The sequence below is a fragment of the Sorex araneus genome, chromosome X (genome assembly GCF_027595985.1).
Source record: "Sorex araneus isolate mSorAra2 chromosome X, mSorAra2.pri, whole genome shotgun sequence".
Taxonomy (NCBI): domain Eukaryota; kingdom Metazoa; phylum Chordata; class Mammalia; order Eulipotyphla; family Soricidae; genus Sorex; species Sorex araneus.
In genome coordinates, this window is record NC_073313.1 from 121008205 (window position 1) to 121031460 (window position 23256).

The 23256-nt window shown below is 48.2% G+C and overlaps 2 protein-coding genes across 7 annotated transcripts in view; one reads left to right on the forward strand and one right to left on the reverse strand.

Annotated features, from left to right (window-relative positions):
* Positions 1 to 1247: 1247 nt before the first annotated feature.
* The window catches only part of LOC101549703 (patatin-like phospholipase domain-containing protein 4), a 134713-nt gene continuing 112704 nt past the window's right edge, over positions 1248 to 23256 (reverse strand). The window contains exons 2-5 of the mRNA XM_055123549.1: positions 3185 to 3367; positions 2356 to 2452; positions 2083 to 2218; positions 1248 to 1301 (exon numbers count right to left, since the gene is read on the reverse strand). Coding sequence (XP_054979524.1) covers positions 1290 to 1301; positions 2083 to 2218; positions 2356 to 2452; positions 3185 to 3362 — 423 coding nt within the window. The 5' untranslated portion in view covers positions 3363 to 3367 and the 3' untranslated portion in view covers positions 1248 to 1289. The remainder of the gene's footprint in view (positions 1302 to 2082; positions 2219 to 2355; positions 2453 to 3184; positions 3368 to 23256) is intronic.
* Positions 5021 to 23256, forward strand: part of LOC129400157 (uncharacterized) — an 80716-nt gene continuing 62480 nt past the window's right edge. For 2 of the 6 annotated variants that reach the window (XR_008627481.1, XR_008627482.1), the window contains exons 1-5: positions 5021 to 5451; positions 8594 to 8706; positions 10420 to 10481; positions 10634 to 10788; positions 11263 to 11385. Coding sequence is in view for 1 of the 6 variants with exons in the window: in XM_055123548.1 (XP_054979523.1) it covers positions 6749 to 6944; positions 7966 to 8066; positions 8594 to 8706; positions 10420 to 10481 (472 nt within the window). In the remaining 5 variants the exon portion in view is untranslated. Of the gene's footprint in view, positions 5452 to 6205; positions 6945 to 7965; positions 8067 to 8593; positions 8707 to 10419; positions 10482 to 10633; positions 10789 to 11262; positions 11386 to 13468; positions 13578 to 23256 lie in introns of those variants that run through there. The other 4 variants (XR_008627484.1, XR_008627485.1, XR_008627483.1 and 1 more) reach the window with 3 other exon arrangements.

A 23256-nucleotide genomic window follows, 5' to 3' on the forward strand; every position in this document is an offset into this window, starting at 1 on the left:
ATGCATACACACACAACACACACATACACATGCATGCACGCACAACATATATAACCCCCACACACTGACACATACAGGCACATAAACCCTGACAGTCACACGTCCAAGTACACACAACACTCATACTCACGCATGTGCACAGTCATACACAACAGACGCACACATACACTACCACACTCTCACACGCACAGACATGCACTCACATATCACACTCACACATACACCCACACTCACACCCCCACGTGTCCCCTCACACACAGGCACTGTCATGCCACACACACTGATGGCTGTCCTGGCCGTCTTGTTCTTCCCCAGAAGGATCCCCTGTTCTGCGTTCTGCTCTGTGGGGAGGAATCGGGCATGGCTGGGCAGTGTCTCCGTTTGCAGTCTGCCAGTCCACGGCTGACGGTAAGAAGACGCTGGGGAAACGTGTTCCTCTAAGCCGGGACGCCAGAGTAGAAGGAGCCTGGTGCGAGGGGCGCCGAGTGATGCTGGGGTCTAGGAAGTCGCGGACTCATTTCTCCCGGGGGTCCACTTCCTCAGGCAGCTGCGGTCACAGCCTTCGTGCACGGGGGCAGCTGCAGGTGACGCCCGAGTGCCACATCCAAGCGTCTGCTGTCCCTGCTTGCTCCGGGCCCGTGCCCCGCGGCTCTTACCAGACACACACTCTGGTGCGTGCCCTGTGGCGTGCCGTGTCCCCAGGAGAACGAAGTGGCCTAGCGCCTTTTCCAGAGGACGGCTGTTTCCCCCCCCCCCCTTTTGGTTTTTGGACCCTCCCGGGCTTCCTCCTGGCTCTGCACTCAGGGACCACTCTTGGCAGTGCTCTGAGACCCTACGGGATGCCTGGGAGTGAACCCAGGTGGGCCGCGTGCCGGTGAGCTACCTCCCGGCCGGACCCTGTCTCCCCTCTAAGGAAGGGGACTGAGCGTGGCTCTCAGCTGCCTGCCAGTCAACTTTTCCCAAGGACCGGGCCTTTGCGGCCACATGTGTCCACTGGGACCTGGGCAGTGCACAGCCTGGAGGAGGCGCCGTTCTGGTCCCGAGCTGGGGCGCTCCCGGCCGACAGGAGAGCCCTGGGCGCCTCCCGCCTCGTCTCTGCTGGGACGTACCGCAGGATGGACGGTGCACTGGGCTGTCCTGCCCACTGGCGCGGGGCCGCAGAGGGAGGGCGCTGCACTGGGCAGCGTGGCAGGAAGCCGCAGGAGAGCGGGGCTGGACGGCTGGAGACAAGCCGCCTCTCCGGGGTACTCGCCGGTCCACTAGTGCCTGGATCACTGAGCACCGATCACTCACTTTTCTGCCTAAAGGAGAAATGAATGACTGAGCGTCCCCCCCACCCCCACACAGACTCCTGGAAACGACCCTTTCTGCTTTATTCGGGGACCGGAGCCTGCAGGACTCAGGGCTGACTCCTGGCAGTGCTCAGGGGACGCTATGCCATGTGGGGATCAAGCCCGGGTAGGCCACGCCCCAGACAAGCCCCAGAACCTCTGCACTAGCTGTCTGGCCTCCAATTCTCCCCATTCTTTTCCCTCCCATTGGTTTTCATTTAGGCCACACCTGGCAGTGCTCAGGGCTTACTCCGGGCAGGATCGGGGCACCCTCTGGGGTGCCAGGGATCAAATCTGGGTCTGCCGCATACGAGACAAGCTCTGCTCAGTACACTGTCCCTGGCCTCCAACTGTCCCCGTCAGAAGCAAACAAACAGGACATGTCCCAACTGTGCCCCGCGGCTTCCACCCCCGCCCCACTGTGCTACAGTCCTACCCTGTGGTGGTAGGTGCCATGCAGAACAGGGACAGTGAGCTACAGCAGGACAGGGTGTACCATGCACATGGGGACAGTGAGCTACAGCAGGATGGTGTGTATAACGCATGTGGGGACAGTGAGCTATAGCAGGACAGTGTGTACCACACACGCGGGGACAGTGAGCTACAGCAGACTGTCCGCCTCCCCGGGGTACTCGTGTGTACCATGCATGCGGGCACAGTGAGCTAGCAAAACCCTGGCGAGGCCGGGGTGCAGGGAGGATGGCCGAGTGCCGGGCAGAGGCTCCAGGAACCAGCGCGGGCACTGCCGTACCTTGATGAATTCCTCCCGGGAGCTGAAGCTGGACACCAAGTAGTTCTGCCTGGTGCTGGTGTTGGTGATGGACACGTGCAGGCCGCGGTGGGCCAGCTGGTGGGCGTTGGTGGGGAGGATGTTCTCCATCCCACACCTGCAGGGCAAAAACGGGGCCGCCTGAGCCCCCCGCCATGCCCGCAGGCCCTAGGCAGCGCGGCCCCGCCAGGGCCTTGGCAGGAAGTGGTCTGGGAGGGCTGGGGCGGGGGCAGGGGGTCTGTGGGGTCCACAGACCTGAGTCGGGCCATGAAGTCGCAGCCGGGCGTCACGGCCCCAAAGGACTGCCTGCGGATTTCTTCGGCAAACGTGTAGGTGAACGCTTTACATTCCTGAGACAGTGAGAGCAAGTGCCCGCTGGGCGGGGATGTCCAGACGGATGCGTCGGACTCTGACGCAGAGTCAGAGTGTTGTTAAGTCATTGGCAGATGTAATGGGGCCCCCCACGGACGCACGTCTAGAAGCCGAAAACAGATTTTCAAAAGCAGATGACATGCAGGGAAATGCTTATGAAGCCTCATTTTTAGTATGGCCGGGGCCGCTGCTTGGCCCCCAGGGCGGCTGCTCATGGGGAGGATGAGAATCAAATCACATCCCCGTGCCCTTCCCCACCTCACGGGAGTCGGAGGACTCCGCTTTACTTCACCCTGTTTGCAAATAGCAGGGACCAAGGACCACACGTGCACGGTCCCCCCTCAAGAGGCCCCGTGCTCTCCTGCCATCCCACAGAGAAGGAAATACTCTTGCAACAAGAGGCAGCCGGACTCTTAACGTGGACTCCAGTGAAGGAAGCGTCCCCGTCCCCGACGCCCCTCCACACCCGCGTGGCAAACAATCTCTCCCCAGTGCAGAACGCAGACTCTCCCGATTCAGTGGCGAAGGTCTTGGTTTTGGTGGGGCAGAGGCCGCCACACAGGGATGCTCGGGGGCCCTCCAGGGAGATGAGACCCCAGTGGGCGCGTGCATGGTAAGCTGCTGTGCTGGCCGGTTTTCCTGCAGGAGGAGGTTTCTGTCCTTCCTTCGGAACGCCCAGGCCGGGAGCGCCTTCATTCCCCCTGAATTCCCTCTAATTTCTGCGGTGCCATGAGCAGGACCATGGCCACCAAGGAGCCCGCGGACGCGCCCGCGAAGGCCTTCACGTCCTTCAGCAGCTTCCTGCCGTGCTTGCAGAGGGCAGACGCTGCCCCCAAGTGGTAGATGCCCAGGAACCCACAGGCAGCAAAGGACAAATTGATGTGCTTCATTTTAACTGGGGAAGCGACGACAGGAAACAGACAGAAAACAGAGGCTTTGGTAAGCTGGGATTGTTTGTGAAACTGGGATGTTTTGCTGCAAGCTGTCATACCCAGGGGAATGTCATACCCAGGCCGCCCAATTAGTGACTAAGACTCTCTGGGAAGGGCCCAGCAGTCAACCCCCACCCCTCCCCCATCCCCCCAAATCTTTGCAGGGAACATTTTCTTTCTCCTCTCTCACCAGGGCCCAATAGTGTCACAATAGACACAAAGCTATGACAGACCCGTCACTGACCCCTGGGGGTGCATCTGCTATGGCTACATTTATGCTAATTTTTATATTCTTTATTCCTTGACCTTAAACATGGATAAGGCCCAAAGTATTTGCCCCTCCCCCCACTGTTCTTAGTTGATTATTTTCCCTAGATTTTAATGGAACTTTGGGGGGTGGAGAGAGGGTAGAGAAAAGTAACATCTGCAGAGATCCGAATTCCAGATGCCAAAAAGAAGTAACATCTGCAGAGATCCGAATTCCCGAGGGTCCCACTGGAATGCATCCCAGTTTGCCAACAGCACCGGGGCCGATGGGGACCGCAGTCCTAAAGCTCCGATAGAAACGTTGATGCTTTAGCAGGTTTGAAACTGCGGCCCCTGACCCCCAGGCCTGGCCGGAGCGAGGCTGCATCTATATATTCGATAGAACCCCCTTCCCGGGGCCCTGCCACACACAGACACACACACACAGACCTCTCCCTGGGGTGGTGCACCATGCAACCCTGCAAACCGCCATCCTGTAACAATCCTGAACTCTTTTCATGGCGCATATGTGCATACACACACCCCCCCCAATCCTAAACTCTTTCTATTGTGCATACACACACACACACCAATCCTAAACTCTTTCCAACGTGCATACACACACACACACACACACACACACACACACCTCTCCCTGGGGTGCTGCACCATACAACCCTGCCATCCTGTAACAACCCTGATCTGTTTTCATTGTGCATACGTATACACACACACACACACCCATCCCGCAACAATCCTGAACTCTTTCCATTGTGTCATTGTGTACACACACACACACATACACACACACCGCCCCGGCCCTCCGCCCCGGGTGCCAGTGTGTCGCTGCAGCCGCGCTGCCCAGAGCAGGCGCCTGGAGCTCCCCGGGGTGCAGGGGCCACTGGCCCGTCTGCGGAGCCCTGGGGTCCGGGGCGTGCGCCCTAAGCCCCCGGCCGGACGCGGCACCGAGGCCGGTGACGGGCCGCCTCCCCGATACCGCACGGAGCCCACCCGGCCACCTGGGCCCGCTCTCCCGGGCCGCGCTTTAAGCCCTGGGGGGCCCGACTGCCTTTCACAGCCAAACACCCCTTGCTTCAGGCGGGGGGCCGCCGCGCCGCCACTCAAGCGCGTCCCGCCTATCGCAGCGCCCGGGCCCCGCACGGCCCGCCTCTCGCTCCTCTAGACCAATAAGAGCGCGGCGCTTCCATACCTCCCGCCCCTTGCTGTCCGCCTCCGTGCCCGGAACCGGAAGACGGGGCCCGGCCGACCCTCCGCGAGGCCCCGCCTCTCCGCGCCGCGCGCCTCCTCAGGAAGGTCCAGAGGGAACAGGTGTGGGGGCGGGGGGCGTGGCCAGGAGAGGCCGCCCCACGAGACTTTGTGACGAAATCACGCTGCGCGGCCCCGCCCAGGAAGATACGAGCAGTGCCGGGGTCTCGTTTGTGACGTCATCGCCACCGGCTCGGCCGCTTGGCGGAGCGCGCCCACGCCCCCTGGCGCGCGGTGACTGACAAGGAACCAGCCGGCGCTTTGTACTACACTCGCCCCGGCCCTTAAGTGTATCCGGAAACCGAAAGGCCGCGTGCCGGCCGCCCTCCGCCCCCCGGCGAGCCTGCTGAGCGCGAACGCCGGTCCTTGGCCGCGCCCCGGAAGTGATTGCCCCTGCTGGCCGGCGACCCCGGAAGTGGTTCCCTGCGCCGGTCCCCGTTGCCCCTGGCAGCCGGAGCACACACTGAGCGGCTGCGCCCCCTGCCGGAGGGTGAGCGCGCCCCGCCCGCAGGCTGCTGCCTGGCCCCGAGCCCAGGTACTGCCCCGCGCCGGTGACGTCGGAGTCCGGGAGGTGGGCGGGGGCGGGGCGGGCTGCAGTAGGGAGGCCACCCAGCAGCATCCCTGCATTCCTGCATCCTTGCATCCCCGCATCCCCGACTCCCAGCATCCCTGCACCCCAGCATCCCAGCCCCGGGCGCTAGCTAGCCCACGCGGGTACCAAGCAGAGCCGAAAACGCAGCGCACTTCGGGGTCCCGAGGTGAAAAGGCGTAGATGGAAACAAGAAGGGGCGTCCGATTCTGTTTTATTCGAGATGGAAACGAGGAGGGACGTGTGAACCTACTTTATTCCATTCAGTAGGGTTGATTTTCTGGTGGAGGCAGGGCAAAACGGGATACGGTCCTCATTCTACTGGCTCTGAGCATGTTCTGATTCTTACCATTTGCCAGTCCTTAAAGTTTTGGTGGGAATAAACCGGAGGGAACGCCATTTCTCACGCGCCTGGGGGTCAGTGAGGCAGATGAGGCAGGACGGAGGGTCTCTGTTGGTTGGCATGTCCCAGCTCTCCAGTATTATCAGGAATGGAAGTTGGGAGTCCTGATGAAGCTCAGACTCAGAGTTCGCAAGTGGACAGCCTCAGTTTATTAGCCTATTAGCTAATGGGCTCCTTTATTAGAAAGGAGGAAGAGAAAACAAAGGGAGAGGGAGGGACTACTCTGGTGATGAGTTGTGTGGTGTTGGAATTATGTGCATGTGTAAACAGGACTCCTAGTGTGGTAAACCACAGAATTTCAATTAAAAAATTTCAAAGTAAAAGCCTAAGTACCAAAGGGAAAAAAAGTAGAAGAGAAAAACAAGAGAAACTCCCCAGGTGGGAAGGAATGTAGTTTCTTTTGTGGGATTTTCATAGGGAACTGGCTCTTTGTCTTACAGGGGGTGCAGACTTTAGAGATAAGGGGGGGTTTCCTGCAGACCCTTTGAGATGGAAATTGGGTTCCTGGTAGATCCCTGTCAGGCTGTTTGCCTTAGGTCTCCCCATTATCTCAGCCTCCCTGGGGAGCCCAAGCTCTGGGGCAGAATGTTTGGATGGACCTTGGCTAACTCCCAGTTGATGAGAAAAGGCCTGGGATTTGCAGGAAGTCAGAAATGTAGGATGTGTCTGCCCTGCCCAGAGGCGCTCTCAGCAGCGCTGTGCGGGGAGGGAAGCGGGTCTCAGTGCAGGGAAGGTCGTTCTGGTGGTGCTGGAACAGCCATGTGATGGGCAACTCAGTAAATCAGGGTGTTTTTCACAGAACATTGTTTTTAGAAAGTTTGTGGAGCGGAGAGAGCTAAAATGGAGCCACGTGCAGCCGCCGAGGACGGGAAACTGAGGCTTCCTCCTGCCCTCACTCACCCCAGGACCCTTTCCTTCATGTTCCAGGTGCTGTGCCGGGTCCCCATGGCAGGCACAGACCTTGGAATGCAGAAGGCGCGAAGACGGGGTGGGAGCGGGTCCTGGCCTCAGGCAGAGACCATCTGTCTACCCGCTGGTGAGTGACGACCCCCACCAGATTCCGCTCTCAGGGCGCTGTCTGGAAAGCTCGAGAGTTTTAAAATTCTTTTTGGCTTTGGGGACTGTGTGCCCGAGGCTTACTCCTGGCCCAGTGCTCAGGCTGTTTCACCAGGAAATCCACAGGCGAAGATGCCGCAGGGGGAATTAACCCCAAGAAGGGGAAGCACCTCTGTCCCGTCACAGCAGCTGTTTGCAGGATAGGTAGTGGCGGCCGGGTCAGGAGGCTTCACTAACGCTATTCTCTGTGGCTTCAGAAGCTGCAGGCACCCGGTTCTGGGCTCGGTGGCCTCCGACACCATCCTGAAAAGTCAGTGCGGGGACAGCAGGTTGTGGCTGGGCTCAGGAGTTGAAGTTAGCAGCACGCTGCTGCCGCCTGAGCTCAAGGCGCCTCCAAATTCTCCTTTCGGCCTCTCCGGGGGTTCTTTAATCTCAGCTCCCCGACAAGGGATCACTCGGGTGGGGCGGTGATGTTGGAGTACCCCACTTAGGTGAGGCTTGTGTGAAGCGGGGAGGAGAGACACAGACGGTCACTTTCTCCCCATCTGCCTCTGTCCCCGGGGACCCAGGGTCACTGGGTTCTTGTCTCGCCTCACAGAAAAGGATTTCAGGAGTAGATGAGCAGTGAAGTGAAACAGATTTCAAAGGAACAGGTTTCAAAGGGGAGGAAGGAGAGAAAGTGGGAGAGAGGGGAGAGGAACGTGCTCAAGAGAGAACCTTGGGCTTCTCCAGAGGCAGAGAGAGCCTACACACACCCCAGCAGGAGACTTGGAAGGACCAGAGGCCAACCCTCAAGAGGGAGATGCAGGCGACACAGGTGCCTGGCCACATGGGCACAAGCGGCACATGTTGCCCCTCCCTTTGCTCAAGGTGGCTTTCATAGGGGTTTTTCCAGCCTGGCCCCACCTGGGGCTTCTACCCAGGTAAGAGTCTGTCACTAGGGAGTGGGCTTGGGAGTGGGGATGGTCTTCTGGAAATTCCTTTTCTGGCCTTTGTTCCAGCTGCAGCTTCTCTAGCAGGGGGGGCCAATCTGCTCCAGGTCTGTTGCTGGCCACCCCCCCTGTGCTGTCGCTCAGGCCCGCAGTGCTGCTGTGCCCCCCAGGTAAGCAGCTGACAGCCACTCATGCTCTTTCCCGTCTCAGCACCCGAAAGAAACAGGATTCCACATAGACATTTATCTCTGTGTAGTGCTTAGAGAACTGTGGACTCTCTCTCTCTCTCTCTCTCTCTCTCTCTCTCTCTCTCTGTAGTGCTTAGAGAACTGTGGCCTCTCTCTCTCTCTGTCTCTTTCCCTCCTCCCTCTCTCTCTCTGCCTTTCTTTCTCTCCCTGTCTCTCTCCTTCTCCCTCTCTTTCTCTCTGTGTCTCTGCCTCCTTTTGGGCATTAGGCTTTGTAGTACAGGGGCCGGAAGGTCATCATGCACATCCCTTTCCCTCCTTTCAACACCTGGTCCTTGTCAGAGTGACCATCTCCAGCTCTCATTGTCATACTGGTCCCTTCTCTGTCCTCACTGCCCTTCCCCTGACACACTTGGGCCAGCTTGCCACCACTGAGCCTCTCCCGGCCCTCTTGGTGTGTGCCATACTCCCCTGGCCGCGCCCCAGCTCATGTGCGTCTCCTTCTCGGCCAGGAGTCTGGAGCCATCAAGAGCAGCTGTCCGGGAGCTGGTCAGCGGCCGGAGACTCACCCGGGGGACAGGGTGGGTAGACACTGTACGGGGACCTCTGCGGGGACTCCGGGCAGGTGAGTACACCGGCGAGCACCACACAGGGCAGGGACTCGGAACATCAGCGCCTGCTCTGCACACGGTCCCAGGGCTGGTCTGCGCGTGCTGTCGGGGCACTGGCCCGTGGCCTGGATTGCCCTGGTGTCCGGAGAGGGCCCGGCTGCAGCGCTGTGTCCGTGGCTAGGCTGCTTAGCCTCTCTGATTCAAACGCCTGGCCGGTGCATTGTGGGTGCTGCTGCCACCTGAGTGACAGAGAAGGTCCCTGACACTGTGGAACATGTCAGGAGCGTGGAGTGTTTGTTCAGAGAAACGCCCACAGTTATGTCCTTATCATCCGTGGCCATAACAGGGTTCACGGTGATTTTACCAGGTAGAAATAATGAAATGATTGTCATTCATTAGTAAGAAAATAATGGTCCTAAAGCACGTTTTAAGCATTTGTGAGGCCAAATACTGTAGACATACATATATGTGTGTATATGTGTACACATATACATGAAAGGCCCAAAGAAGAGTGTTGTTGTTGTTGCTTGCTGGCCTATTTCATTCCTAACAGCGTGAATCATACTGGTCAGATTGACATCTCAAGGTAGGTCCTCTTCAATGTGAAAATAGCTTACTAGGTAGTGCAAAGCTCTGGATGATTTTCAATATCTTGTGTTGGAACGATAATTTGTTAAAATAAGAACACCAAATGGTAAAAATGGTTAAAGTAGAACCGCAGTAAATTAGAGCATGTCTCCTCTCTGTGGAGGAAAAATAGATCTACGTGAAGTCCAGTTCCTTGGAACTGAAAACATTTTTGAATCCTAATTCATTCTCCTTGCAATTTATGCATCTGGTGTTATTAAAATATTCATCTCTGAGCTAATGTGCCATCACAAATTTAATTTGCAAAACAGAGATACCATGAATAGAACATAATCCATAATCACTTTTTTTAGGCTTCGTGTCGAAGGCAGTCTTTGGGAAATATAGATAACTCAGTTCTCTGTTGTAACTCCGCAACAAAATTTTTCCAAAGAAGCATCGTTTTAGGAAATCATGATGTAATAGACTCTTCAGGCCAAAAATTTAAGAATTATGCACACACACACACACACACACACGTACACATATGTACACACATAGTATATGTATATATGCATACACATGTTTGTGATGTGTGTATATATACATACACATGTACATACATGTGTATACCTGTGTACATGTATATGTAGTTCATTCTTTCTGCACGAGGGTATAAGCGGGCGTTGGGTTGCAGTGTGGGGAGCTCTGCGCATTCTGCGGGCTCCCTCCAGAGCCTACCGGGCTGGCTGGACGGGCTGGGGCTGGTCAGCGCCTGTCTGTGCCCTCCAGCCCTGTCCCCCTCCAGGCTCCCGGCTTCCTGCCTGGACAGAGCTTGTGTGCCTGAACCAGGCGTGTCCCCCGCTGTGTACCTGGGCCAGTGCGTGCGGTGCCGCCAGGGGGCGCTGTGCTCCCAGGAAAGGGGCCGCCCTGCCCAGCAGCCAGCCCTGCCCTGGGGGGAACAGAGCTGGCCCTTCTGCTGCCCACCGGGGCAAGGCCTGGCACTGCTGACAGCAACGTGCGTTCCCGGGTCCTGCAATCTTCTCTCCTCGCTCCGTGTTGGCATCTCTCGTCTCAATCTTGGCTCCATTTTCTACTCACGTGTGTTGCACATTGATTTTAAAGAATAATCTGCACATTTAGTATTATTATTATTTCAGGTTTTTGTCTCCCATGGTGGTGCTAAGGACTTACTGCTGGCTCTGTTCCGAGGACACTCCTGGTAAGAAGGGGGTTTGGAACCTGGGTCCGATGCATGTAGGGCAGACAGACACCTTCCCCACTGTCCTGCGGCTCGGCCCTGGTCCGATCTGTGCACTTGACTGTGTCTTCTAAGGTGCTCTGTAAGCTGTGTGCTGTGTCCCTTCCTCGCAGTGGGGTCTGTGCGCCAGAGTCTCTGCATTCTCCCACGACTACAGGCTCACTCATACCAGAGTGTTTAGAGAAGAGGCAGCCGTTTCCCTATCACGGGAGCCCCGGTTAATTGGGTCCCCTGAAGGAATCTTTCTTCTCCTGCCCTGACTCAGGAGGTAGGTAGAGACGTCTCTTTTTTTTTTTTTTTTTTTTTTTTGGGTCATACCCAGCGATGCTCAGGGATTACTCCTGGCTTTGCACTCAGGAATTACTCCTGGCGGTGCTTGGGGGACCATACGGGATGCTGGGGATTGAACCCGGGTCAGCCGCGTGCAAGGCAAACGCCCTACCCACTGTGCTATCGCTCCGGCCCCGAGACGTCTCTTTTTTTCTCAAGAGATGATTGTGTTTTCTTTTGGGGGGGGTGGGGGATGGTTCTGGGTCACACTTGGCATCTCGCAGGTTTACTATGGGCTCTGGGCTCATAGATCACCCCTGGCGGGGCTCGGGACCTTGGCGGGTGCTGGGGTGCAAGCCCAGGTCAGTGGGTCGACCCTTGTTTGCGTCTCTGTCCCACGAGGCTGTCGCTGTCTTTGGCCCACACGGGGTGGAAGGGGTGCAGCCACTTGGGCCTTGCCCTCTGCATGCAGGCGCCGGCGTTTCCTGAGCAGCAGTGACGAAGGTCCTGCCATCATCGTCCAGAGGAGCCCACAGTGGCCCTGGAACACACGTGTGTGGTGGGACCCAGCCCTGGCACCGTGTCTGTGCTGCTGGTAAGCTGGGGGACAGTGTCCGCGCCCTCCGTCCATTTGCAGCTCTGACTGGAGCACACTGACCACACCCACCCCTGCCCCGTTCTGGGCACTCTCTGCAGAGATTGTACAGACTTGCTCACTCACCTGCTCCCCACCACAAACACACAGACACGTACACATAGACATACACTCAGGACCCAGACAGAACACAAAGACACACACAGACACACACACATGCATACTCATATACAGAGACATAAAACAAAGACGTAGTATGCACACAGGGACACAGATATAGAGTCACATATACCTGTGTACACAGACAAACATACAGATGCACACACATGCACACACAGACACATCCATGCACACACGGACACAAACATGCACAAACACATACACAGCCACACATGCACACACACAGACTTCTACACACAGTCACACTTATGCACATAGGGAGACATGCACTATGAAACATGCATATACACAGACAGATAAATACAGAGACTCATGTACACAGAGAGACACAGATATATACAGAGGCACTTGCACACACAGAGACATTCATATATACAGAGACAAATGCACATAGACATACACAGACATTTGCACAGAAAAACACATGCACACACAGACACATAATGCGCACACAGAGACACCAACCGTACACACACATACACAGACATACATATAGACACCACACATGCGCACACACACACATTCACACATGCACACACAGAGACATAAACACACAAGTAGATACATACACACAGATATACCCAGGCACAAATACACATTTAGACATAGACACAGAGACCCACAAACATATACATGTACATAGACATACACACAAACACACAGACAGATACCCAGACACAAACACACATGCAGAGACAGACACACAGACACAGATATACACGGAGACATACACAGATACACATCCACATGCACACTCACACAGACACATACAGAGACATATGCACAGACAAAACTTTCAGACACAGACATAGATACACACAAACACAAATACAACACAGACACAAACATGCACACACACACAGAGACACAGATATATGCATAGACACAAATGCACAGACATATAAACAGGCACACACAGAAACACATGCACACACACTGACACAGATATATAGATACACCCATATGCCGACAAACACACATGCACACAGACATATACACACAGACACATCAAAGAAATGCAGACACAGACACATCTACATGCATGTACACACTGACAGACACACATACATATATATATGTAGAGACACATGTATACACAGACACACAGACATATACATAGACAGACATGCATGCAAGCATATGTTTATACACACTGGTATTTACACAGAAACATACATGCCCACACAGAAACAAAGACATACAGAGGTATTCTTGCACACACTGACATAAAAGACACAAAGACATACATAGACATATTCACACACACAGATACATGTGCATACACATGAACACAGATAATTTCACAGACATACACAGACACAAGTATAGACAGACACACAGATACATACAGACACATACCAAACTATACACATAGTCACACACAGACATATACACAGACACACTCACATGCCACACAGTTACAACACGGACTGATGCACAGATTCATAACATGTGCATAAAACAGACATATACACAGACACACAGATATATAGAAAACCACACACAGTGCATAGACACATGGCACACAGACATATACACAGACACAAACACATGCACACACATACACAGAGACACACATATGCACACACTGAAGAGACACAGAGACATATATATGTAGATATAGACACAGTGACATAGACATATACATAGACACACAGGCATATACAGACACATTGAGACACACAACATACACACACAAGCACACAGTCACATAGACTCACAGACACTTAATATACACAGACACACCCAGTGCACACACAGTTATACACACAGGCATATAACAAGACACATACAATATACAGACTCACAGGCATATAAACAGACACATGTCCACATGCAATACAGTCACAACGCGGTCTTATACACAGACCCACAGTCTCCGTGCATTCTCCTCCGACTGCAGGCTCACTCGTGCTGGAGTGTTGAGAAAACAGGTAGCCGTTTCCTTGTCACGGGAGTCGGTCCTTTGGGTCCCCTGAAGGAATCTTTCTTCTTCTGCCTTGACTCAAGAGGTAGGTAGAAACGTCTCTTTTTTCGTCAGGAGATGAACACATGGAAATACAGAGACACAGACACATGCACACTAATACAGACATATCCACAGAAACATAGGTACAAACACATGCACACATAGACATATACAGAACACATAGAAATATATACATACATTTGCATAGACACACACATGCATACACACGGACAAACACAAAGTCACACAAGTACACAATTAAGTATACACACATACATAGACACATCTACTCCACATATGGAGATATATATAGACACAGACACATGTGCGCGCACACAGACACAAGCACATGCTCACACAGACATACACACATACTCAGACATATAAAAATAGAACACACACATGCACACACAGACATATACAGTCACATACAGACATATGTAGTCACACACAGACACAAACATGTGCACACAGATTGACACAAAAGATGTACTCACAGACATTCAGATGCATTTACTGACATCCAGAGACACAAAACAGATATACACAGATACATACAGGTACACATACACATCATAGATGCATATGTATACACAGACCAACACACATGCAAACACAGTCATATACATAGATGCACACATATTTGCATATATATAGACACCCAGCACACATAGATATATACATAGACTCAGTTACACACATATACACACAATGAAATACATGTATACTAACATATATTGGTAGACACACATGCACAGACACACATATATACAGATAGTCACAGAGGTAGACACATACAGTATGTTCATACTATGACACAGACATATGCAGGATGCAGAGGTAGACACATATGAATACACAGACATACACACATGTACAGACAGACATACACATATGCATACACATAGACATACACATATCAATTTACAGGGACACACAAACATATACACAGAGCTACATATATACTCCAACATAGACAAACACGTTCACACAGAAGCACAGACATGCAAACATGCTCACATAGACACAAAAGAGATATACATACAGATCTCACAGATTACACAGAAACACATGTGAACACAGACACACTCAGACATATACACAGACACTCAGAGACACAGATATATGCAAGACACACACATGCACGCAAATACACAGACATGCACAGTCAACACCGACATATACACAGATAAAAATATAATCACATGTACAACAGACATCTGCAGACAATACACACATGTAAGCATATACATTTACAAATAGATGACAGACATACACCCTACACAGACATACACACATGCAGAGACACATATATGTATACAGAGATACACAAATGCACATACAGACTTATTCAGAGACACACATAGATACCCACAGATGTGTACACAGACACAGACCTATACACGGACACAAATGCACACACAGACACAAACATGTGCGCACATAGACATACATATACACAGACACAAATATGCACACACAGATACAGACATGAACAAACTGAGTCACACATATACAGAGAAACATACCAACATGTAGAACTACAGCCATCAGAGAGATACAGACTCACACACGTGGGTACACACATATGGAAATATACACACAGAAACAGACATATATACTGAAATATACACACAGACACAGATATAGACAGACACACAATGCACACAGACATGCACACAGATATATATACAAACACACTCATAAACAGTTACTGTTTTGTAAATAGACTCAATCACAAGACAAACACACAGTCACACACATGTGCCACATATTTACATACACAAAGTTATTTGCAGACATAGGCATGTGCACTTACACACAGACATACATATTTACAGACACACATGCACATACTGAGACAAGACATATACATAAATACAGAAATGCACATACACACAGAAATGTATGCATTGACACATTCTCACAGACACATGAACACACAAATATACACAGAATATAGATAGACATGGATATATAAGTAGATGCACAGCCAAATGCACAGAGTGGCACTGACATACAGACACATGCATGTATACACACAGACATTACACACCTTTACAGTCACATAGATTCCACTACAACACATTATATATGCATAAACACACAGGCCTTTACAGATAAACATACATACATGGAAACACAACATATACACACACATGCCTAGACACACAGACACATGCACAGACTAACAGATATATACACAGACACATGCACACAGATGCATGCACGCAGACATTTATACAGACACTGGCATATAGACATACAGACACACATATACACCAACAAATGCACACACAGACACACATGCACACATAGACATACAGAAACATGGAGTCATATGATCGAGACAGAAATAGACACAGACATACACATATACAGTACATGTGCAGACAGAGAGATACATATAGAGACACACTTGCACACACACGAAAAACAGACATATATATGTATATATATATATAAATATATATACACAACACACAGACTCACCCAGATACATAGAGACACAAAGGTATATGCATAGTCATGCAGACACAGTAACACATAGACACACATATGCACAAACACACAGAGACTGATACAGACATATACACAGACATAAACTGAAATGTAGACATAACACAGACATATACACATGTACACACATATACAAAGACACAAGTGCACACACAGACATATAAAGAGACTCACGCCCATGTGCACACATACACCAACATATAGAGACATACACATGTACACACATAGAAAAATAGACACAGACATATACATAGACACATCCGCACAGATGTATACAGACACAGATATATACATAGACATACAAACACATGTACAGACATGCACATAGACAAAAACAGATACATACGTGCAACACACCATAAAACAGAAACACACGTGCATGCAGTAACACATGCAGACATAGACATAAACTGAGACACACAGACATAAATCGAGAAATGTACAATAGAGACACAGATATATGCACACTGAGGGGCTAACATACAAATACACACAGGCATATACATAGACATAAACCCACATATGCACACACAGATATACACACAGACAAACAAACAACATACATACACACACAGACTCAGAGATGCATGTATGTATAGACATACACACACGTGCCCACTCACAGAAACAGACATGCAGAAATATACATAGATACACACAGACACACATAGACACATACATATACACACATACAAATGCAAAATCACACATGAACATACAGATATACTGACATAAAGACACAAAAATGCACAATGATAGAGACACACATACCTGTACACAGAGACACACACATTCACACACAGACATATAGAAAGACACACATAGAAGGATACCCAAACACACACAGTCACACACCCAGTGCATACAGAGATACACATACATATACACAGAAAGGCATATGAACACACAGACATGCGCTTAAAACACAGACTCACACAGACATATACACAGACACAGACCCACATGCACACACATAAATACAACAGAGGCAGAGACACATACATATATAGACGTAATCATATGCGTAGACACAGACATACACAGATGCACACACCTGCGCAGACACAGACATATACACAACCCTACACCCATATGCAGACACAGACACACACATGCGCACACACATTCATACAAACACACTTAGACATATACATACGGATGTGCGCACAGATACACACAGACATTATATACACGCAGACATAAACATATCCAGACATACACAGAATGTACAGACATACATAGTCACACAGACATACAGATACACACAACACAGGCACACACCAGCATAAGATGCACACACAGATACACATGCACACACACAGACATATACACATAGAGATATATATACACAGACATAGATATAACATGTGTAGGCACATTTATAGTCATATCTACGGAAACACAATGCACACAGGTATATACATAGACATATATCAGACATAGAGACAGAGATACAGAATTATATGTTGACACACAAATATAAATATACACAAACACAAACATGCACACACAGACACAGACATACAGAGACTCAGACATAAACACATACCCGCATGCACACAGACAAAACACACACATACACAGACTCACAAGTGCACACGCAGACAAATACACAAACACGGATACAGAAAATGAACACAGACATGCAGACATTTAAATACACAGGTGCACACACATATACATAGGCATGCACAGATACACAGATGAATATTCCAACACACACAACCAGATCATAAACATGCACACAAAATAGATACAGACATGCACACACATGCACATACAGACATACACAGATATACAGACACATATGTGTACACAAACACACATGTGAGGTCACAGGCACCCACATGCTCACACAGACACACTCACATGCACACGCATACGTATACACTCATACAATATATACCAGCACAAACCACATACACAAAGACACATATACACAGATTCACACTGACATGCATACGGACACATGGACTCATACAGAAACACAGAAACAAGCTTGCACACACAAATGACAGCCAAAATACAAAAATAGACACAAATCCACACTGACACGCACAAGCACCTATAGACAGACACTCACATGCACACAATCAGACATATAGAAAGACACACAGAGACTAACATAGAGACATGTAAACACAATGATAGACATACAGACATATACACAGACACACACTGAGACACAAGACATATCCATAGACATGGACACATAAACACAGACATAGACACAGAGACACACAGACATAAATGGTCACACATAGAAACACAAGGACATATGCATTTATATACAGACACACATGCACACAGAGACCCAAACAGACATATACACATACATACAATCACACACACAAATGGACATATACAGATACACATGCACACACAGACAACAGACTTCTACACACATAGACTCAGACACACAGATATATACAGACATATGAAAAAATAAATATAAAGACACACACATATAGACACACTTAACATGTACATATAGGCACGCATATACACATAGAAACATACATACACTCACACGCAAGCACATATACACAGAAACAGACATATATCCAGACAAAAACACAGATATATTCATAGACACACATGCATACACACAGATATATAAAGAGAAACACAAACATACACAGACTCACATAGACATATGCACACATGCACACACAGCTATAACATGTACATATATACAAACTTATGCGCACAGATACACAGATATGTATATACACATAGACACAATCATACAAACACATAAATACACAGACACGCAGACATATACAGATACACACGCTAAATTATATACACTAACTCATACACAGACATAGATACGTACACACTGATACACATGCACACACAGACAACACGTATACATGTAGACACATGCACACAAGACATACAATAACACATACAGACATATATACAAAGAAATATAGAAACAGAGATGTGTACAGGCATATTCAGACACATGCACACTAACACAGACACAATATATATATACAAACAGACATATTCATAGACAGTGCATACAGAGAGCAACACACATATACATAAACACACACCTACATGCTCACACAGACATATACATGTACACACAGACATACACATGATCAAATGCACACATACATGGGCAGAAACACATGCACACAAAAGTGACATATATACACAAAGACACACAGATGCACAGGCACACACATATGTACAGAAGGACAGACCTGTGCACAAATAGACACAGACATACATACACACACAGACCCACACATACATATATGTGGTCACATTCACACTCAAAAACACAGACGTGGGGCTGGAGAGATAGCACAGCGGGTAGGGCGTTTGCCTTGCACGCGGCCGACCAGGGTTCAAATCCCAGCATCCCATATGGTCCCCTGAGCACGGCCAGGAGTAATTCCTGAGTGCAGAGCCAGGAGTAACCCCTGTGCATCGCCAGGTGTGACCCAAAAAGCAAAAAAAAAAAAAAAAAAAAAAAAAAAAAAAAAAAAAAAAAAAAAAACACAGACGTATACAGACACACATAGATATACACAGACAAACGTGCACACACAGAGACACACACATACCCGCACTATTTATACAGATATCCGATATTCTCATACACAAAAAACATAGACATAGATACATAACAGGCACACACATACATGTATTCATAGACACAAGACAGATATATATGCAGAGACAAATACATGCACACAGAGACATACTCAAACAGATACACATAATCACACATGAACAACAGATATATATACAGACACACGTTTGCATAAATGCATGAGTACCTAAGCATATACACATACAAACATGTGCACAAACACAGAAACAGAGACACAAAAACGTACATGCACAGACATTACACAGAGACATGCACATACCCAGATACATCCCACAGACATATATACAAACACATAGACATGCTCAAACACATGGATACAATGAACACACACATGCACACATGTACATATATCTAAAAAAAGACACAAACATATACACAGACCCACACACATGGACACATACAGACACAAACATATACATACAATGACGTGAACACAGGTACAGATACATACATGCAGAGCAACACACACCCAGTGTACATAGGATACATACAGACACAAATGTGTGCACAGATATATGCAAACACATATGCATACACGGATATACGGACACCTGAACACACATGTAAATGGATGCACATAAACAGACACAAACTTGTAGACACACACAGACATAAATACACAAGCCACACAGACATAATATACAGACATGCACACAGAGGTACACACAAAGACCTATATAGTCACAAATATATGCATGCACAGAAACACACATAGATTCACACAGACTTTTACATAAACAAATACCCACATGCACACACAGAGACACAATACACACATAACAAACAGCCACAAATGTGCACACACAGAATGCAGTAGGCACAGACACATAAATATACACATAGACACACAATCACAGACACAGAGGAACATAAAAATATATAGGCACAGAGATATACACGTGCACCCAGATACACACAGACATACACAGAAACACCTATGCATACTCAGACACCAAAGCACGCACACAGATGACACATGCAAACAGACATATACACACATAGAGACATACATGGATACCCAGACACACACATGCACACACACATAGACTCTTATGCACACAAACATAGGAATACACTAACATATACACAGACTTATAGACAGACACAAATACTGACAAATACATAGACACACACCCGTATACACACATAGAGATATGCAAACATATGCACAGAGAAACACATGAACACACACAGACATATAAAAAAATAGACATGGAGAGACATATACAGACAGTCATGCAAAAGATATACAGATGTACACAGACACACAGCCATATACACAGATATGCAGAAAGATGCACATATATACATAGATACACATGATCATATAAATAAACAAGTACATATGCAAAAACACATAGGCATCTAGACACAGATGCACACAGAAATAAACACATACACCGACATACACAAACACAGACAAGTATACAGACACACATGCACATGCACACAGATATTCACACAGACATATACATAGACCTACACATTCATGCATCCATAGACAGACAAGACACAGTGACATATAGATAGACATATACTTGCACATAACACACAGACGTATATACAGACACCACACACGTGCACACAAAGACACAGATATATACCAAGATACACACTCAGTGCACATACAAACACAAGACATATACAGACACACATACCACATGTACAGACAGGACAGTATACATGCACACTCAGACATGCAGATGCATGCTCACGCAGATATATACAGAAACAAACACAGACATACACAGCTATATACAGACACGCATGTGCACGTAAAGACATACAAATACACATACACACAGCAAAACAGACACATACACAGAGATACACATACATACACACAGACATGCAGACACATATACAGACTTATACACAGACGAATAAGGCACACAAATATACACAGACATATCCAGTGGACACACAGATACACATACAGAGATGTACAGAAAAACATCCACACTCAGACACAGATAAACACGTACAGACTCAAACATATACACAGACACAAATACACAGACATGCAACAGTGACATATACACAGACACAGAAACGTTCAGACATGTGCGCACAAATACGTGAACACAGACATATACAAACACACATGCACATACAGATATACAAAGACACATGCGCATGCACATGCACACACCGACATACATAGAAACACACAGACATATGCACAGATATATAGAGACATATGCAGATATATAGAGACACACACAGACGTGCAAATATATACACACAGAAAACCCCAATGCACACAGATGCACGCATAGTCATATGTGAAGACACACAGAGACTCAAACATATGCACAGACGCACACCCAATGCAACACAGTAACAACATGGACTTATATATAGACATACAATATGAACACATGTAGACAGAGACACATATAGATACAGACATGCACACAGACACATGTGCACATGCAGACACCAGACACGTGTGCACACATAGACAGATATATACATGTACACACACTGATACACAGTAACATATATACAAAGACACAGATATATGCACAGACACAAAGACAAACATATATACATTGACACACAGACACAAGACACTGACACATAGACAAATATAGACACATCCAGGGCACACACACAAAAAAACAGAGGCAAATACCAAGACACCAACACACAGAGACAGAGATACACACACAGACTCACATAGACATATACAAAGGCAAGCACCCAGATGCAATAATACACAACACTGACTTATACAAACTCACAACATGCACATACACAGACATATTCATAGACACATAAAGAAATATAGAGCCACACATGTGCATACATAGACATGCAAAGAGACACACATGCACACTCTGACAGACAATGGACACAAAAGACTCACATAGACCTATACACAGACACACCCACATGCAACACACAACATGGTTTTACACACAGACAACATGTGTGCACACAGGCACAGACATATACATAGACATATATACTGTCACACACATGTGCACACACAGATATACACAGACATTTGAAGACACACAAATGTGCACATACTGACACAGAGACACAGACACAAAGACACATACATATATACACTAGACACAGACATTCACAGAATTGTATGCAGACACACATATATACACAAGCCCACACAGACATACACAGACACGTAGACAGACACACAGACATTCAATAAACTTATACAGACACACCCAGTGCACACAGAAATGCACACAGGTATGTGTGAAGACACTTATGCACAGAAATAACACAAAGACTCAGACATATACGTAACTTATACACACATGCACCAAGTCACAACAGGGACTTTTAAACACAGACTCACAACATGTGCACACACACAGAGAAACAGACATATACACAGACACAGATATATTCATAGGCATACACAAACACACATACACATGCAGACACAGAAACATATGTAGAGACACATGCATATATAGACATGAACATATATACAGATATACACATACACTGACACAGGCACAAAGACACACAAAACTGTGGACACAGACACATATACACAGACACTCAGACTTATACACAGACACGCATGCAC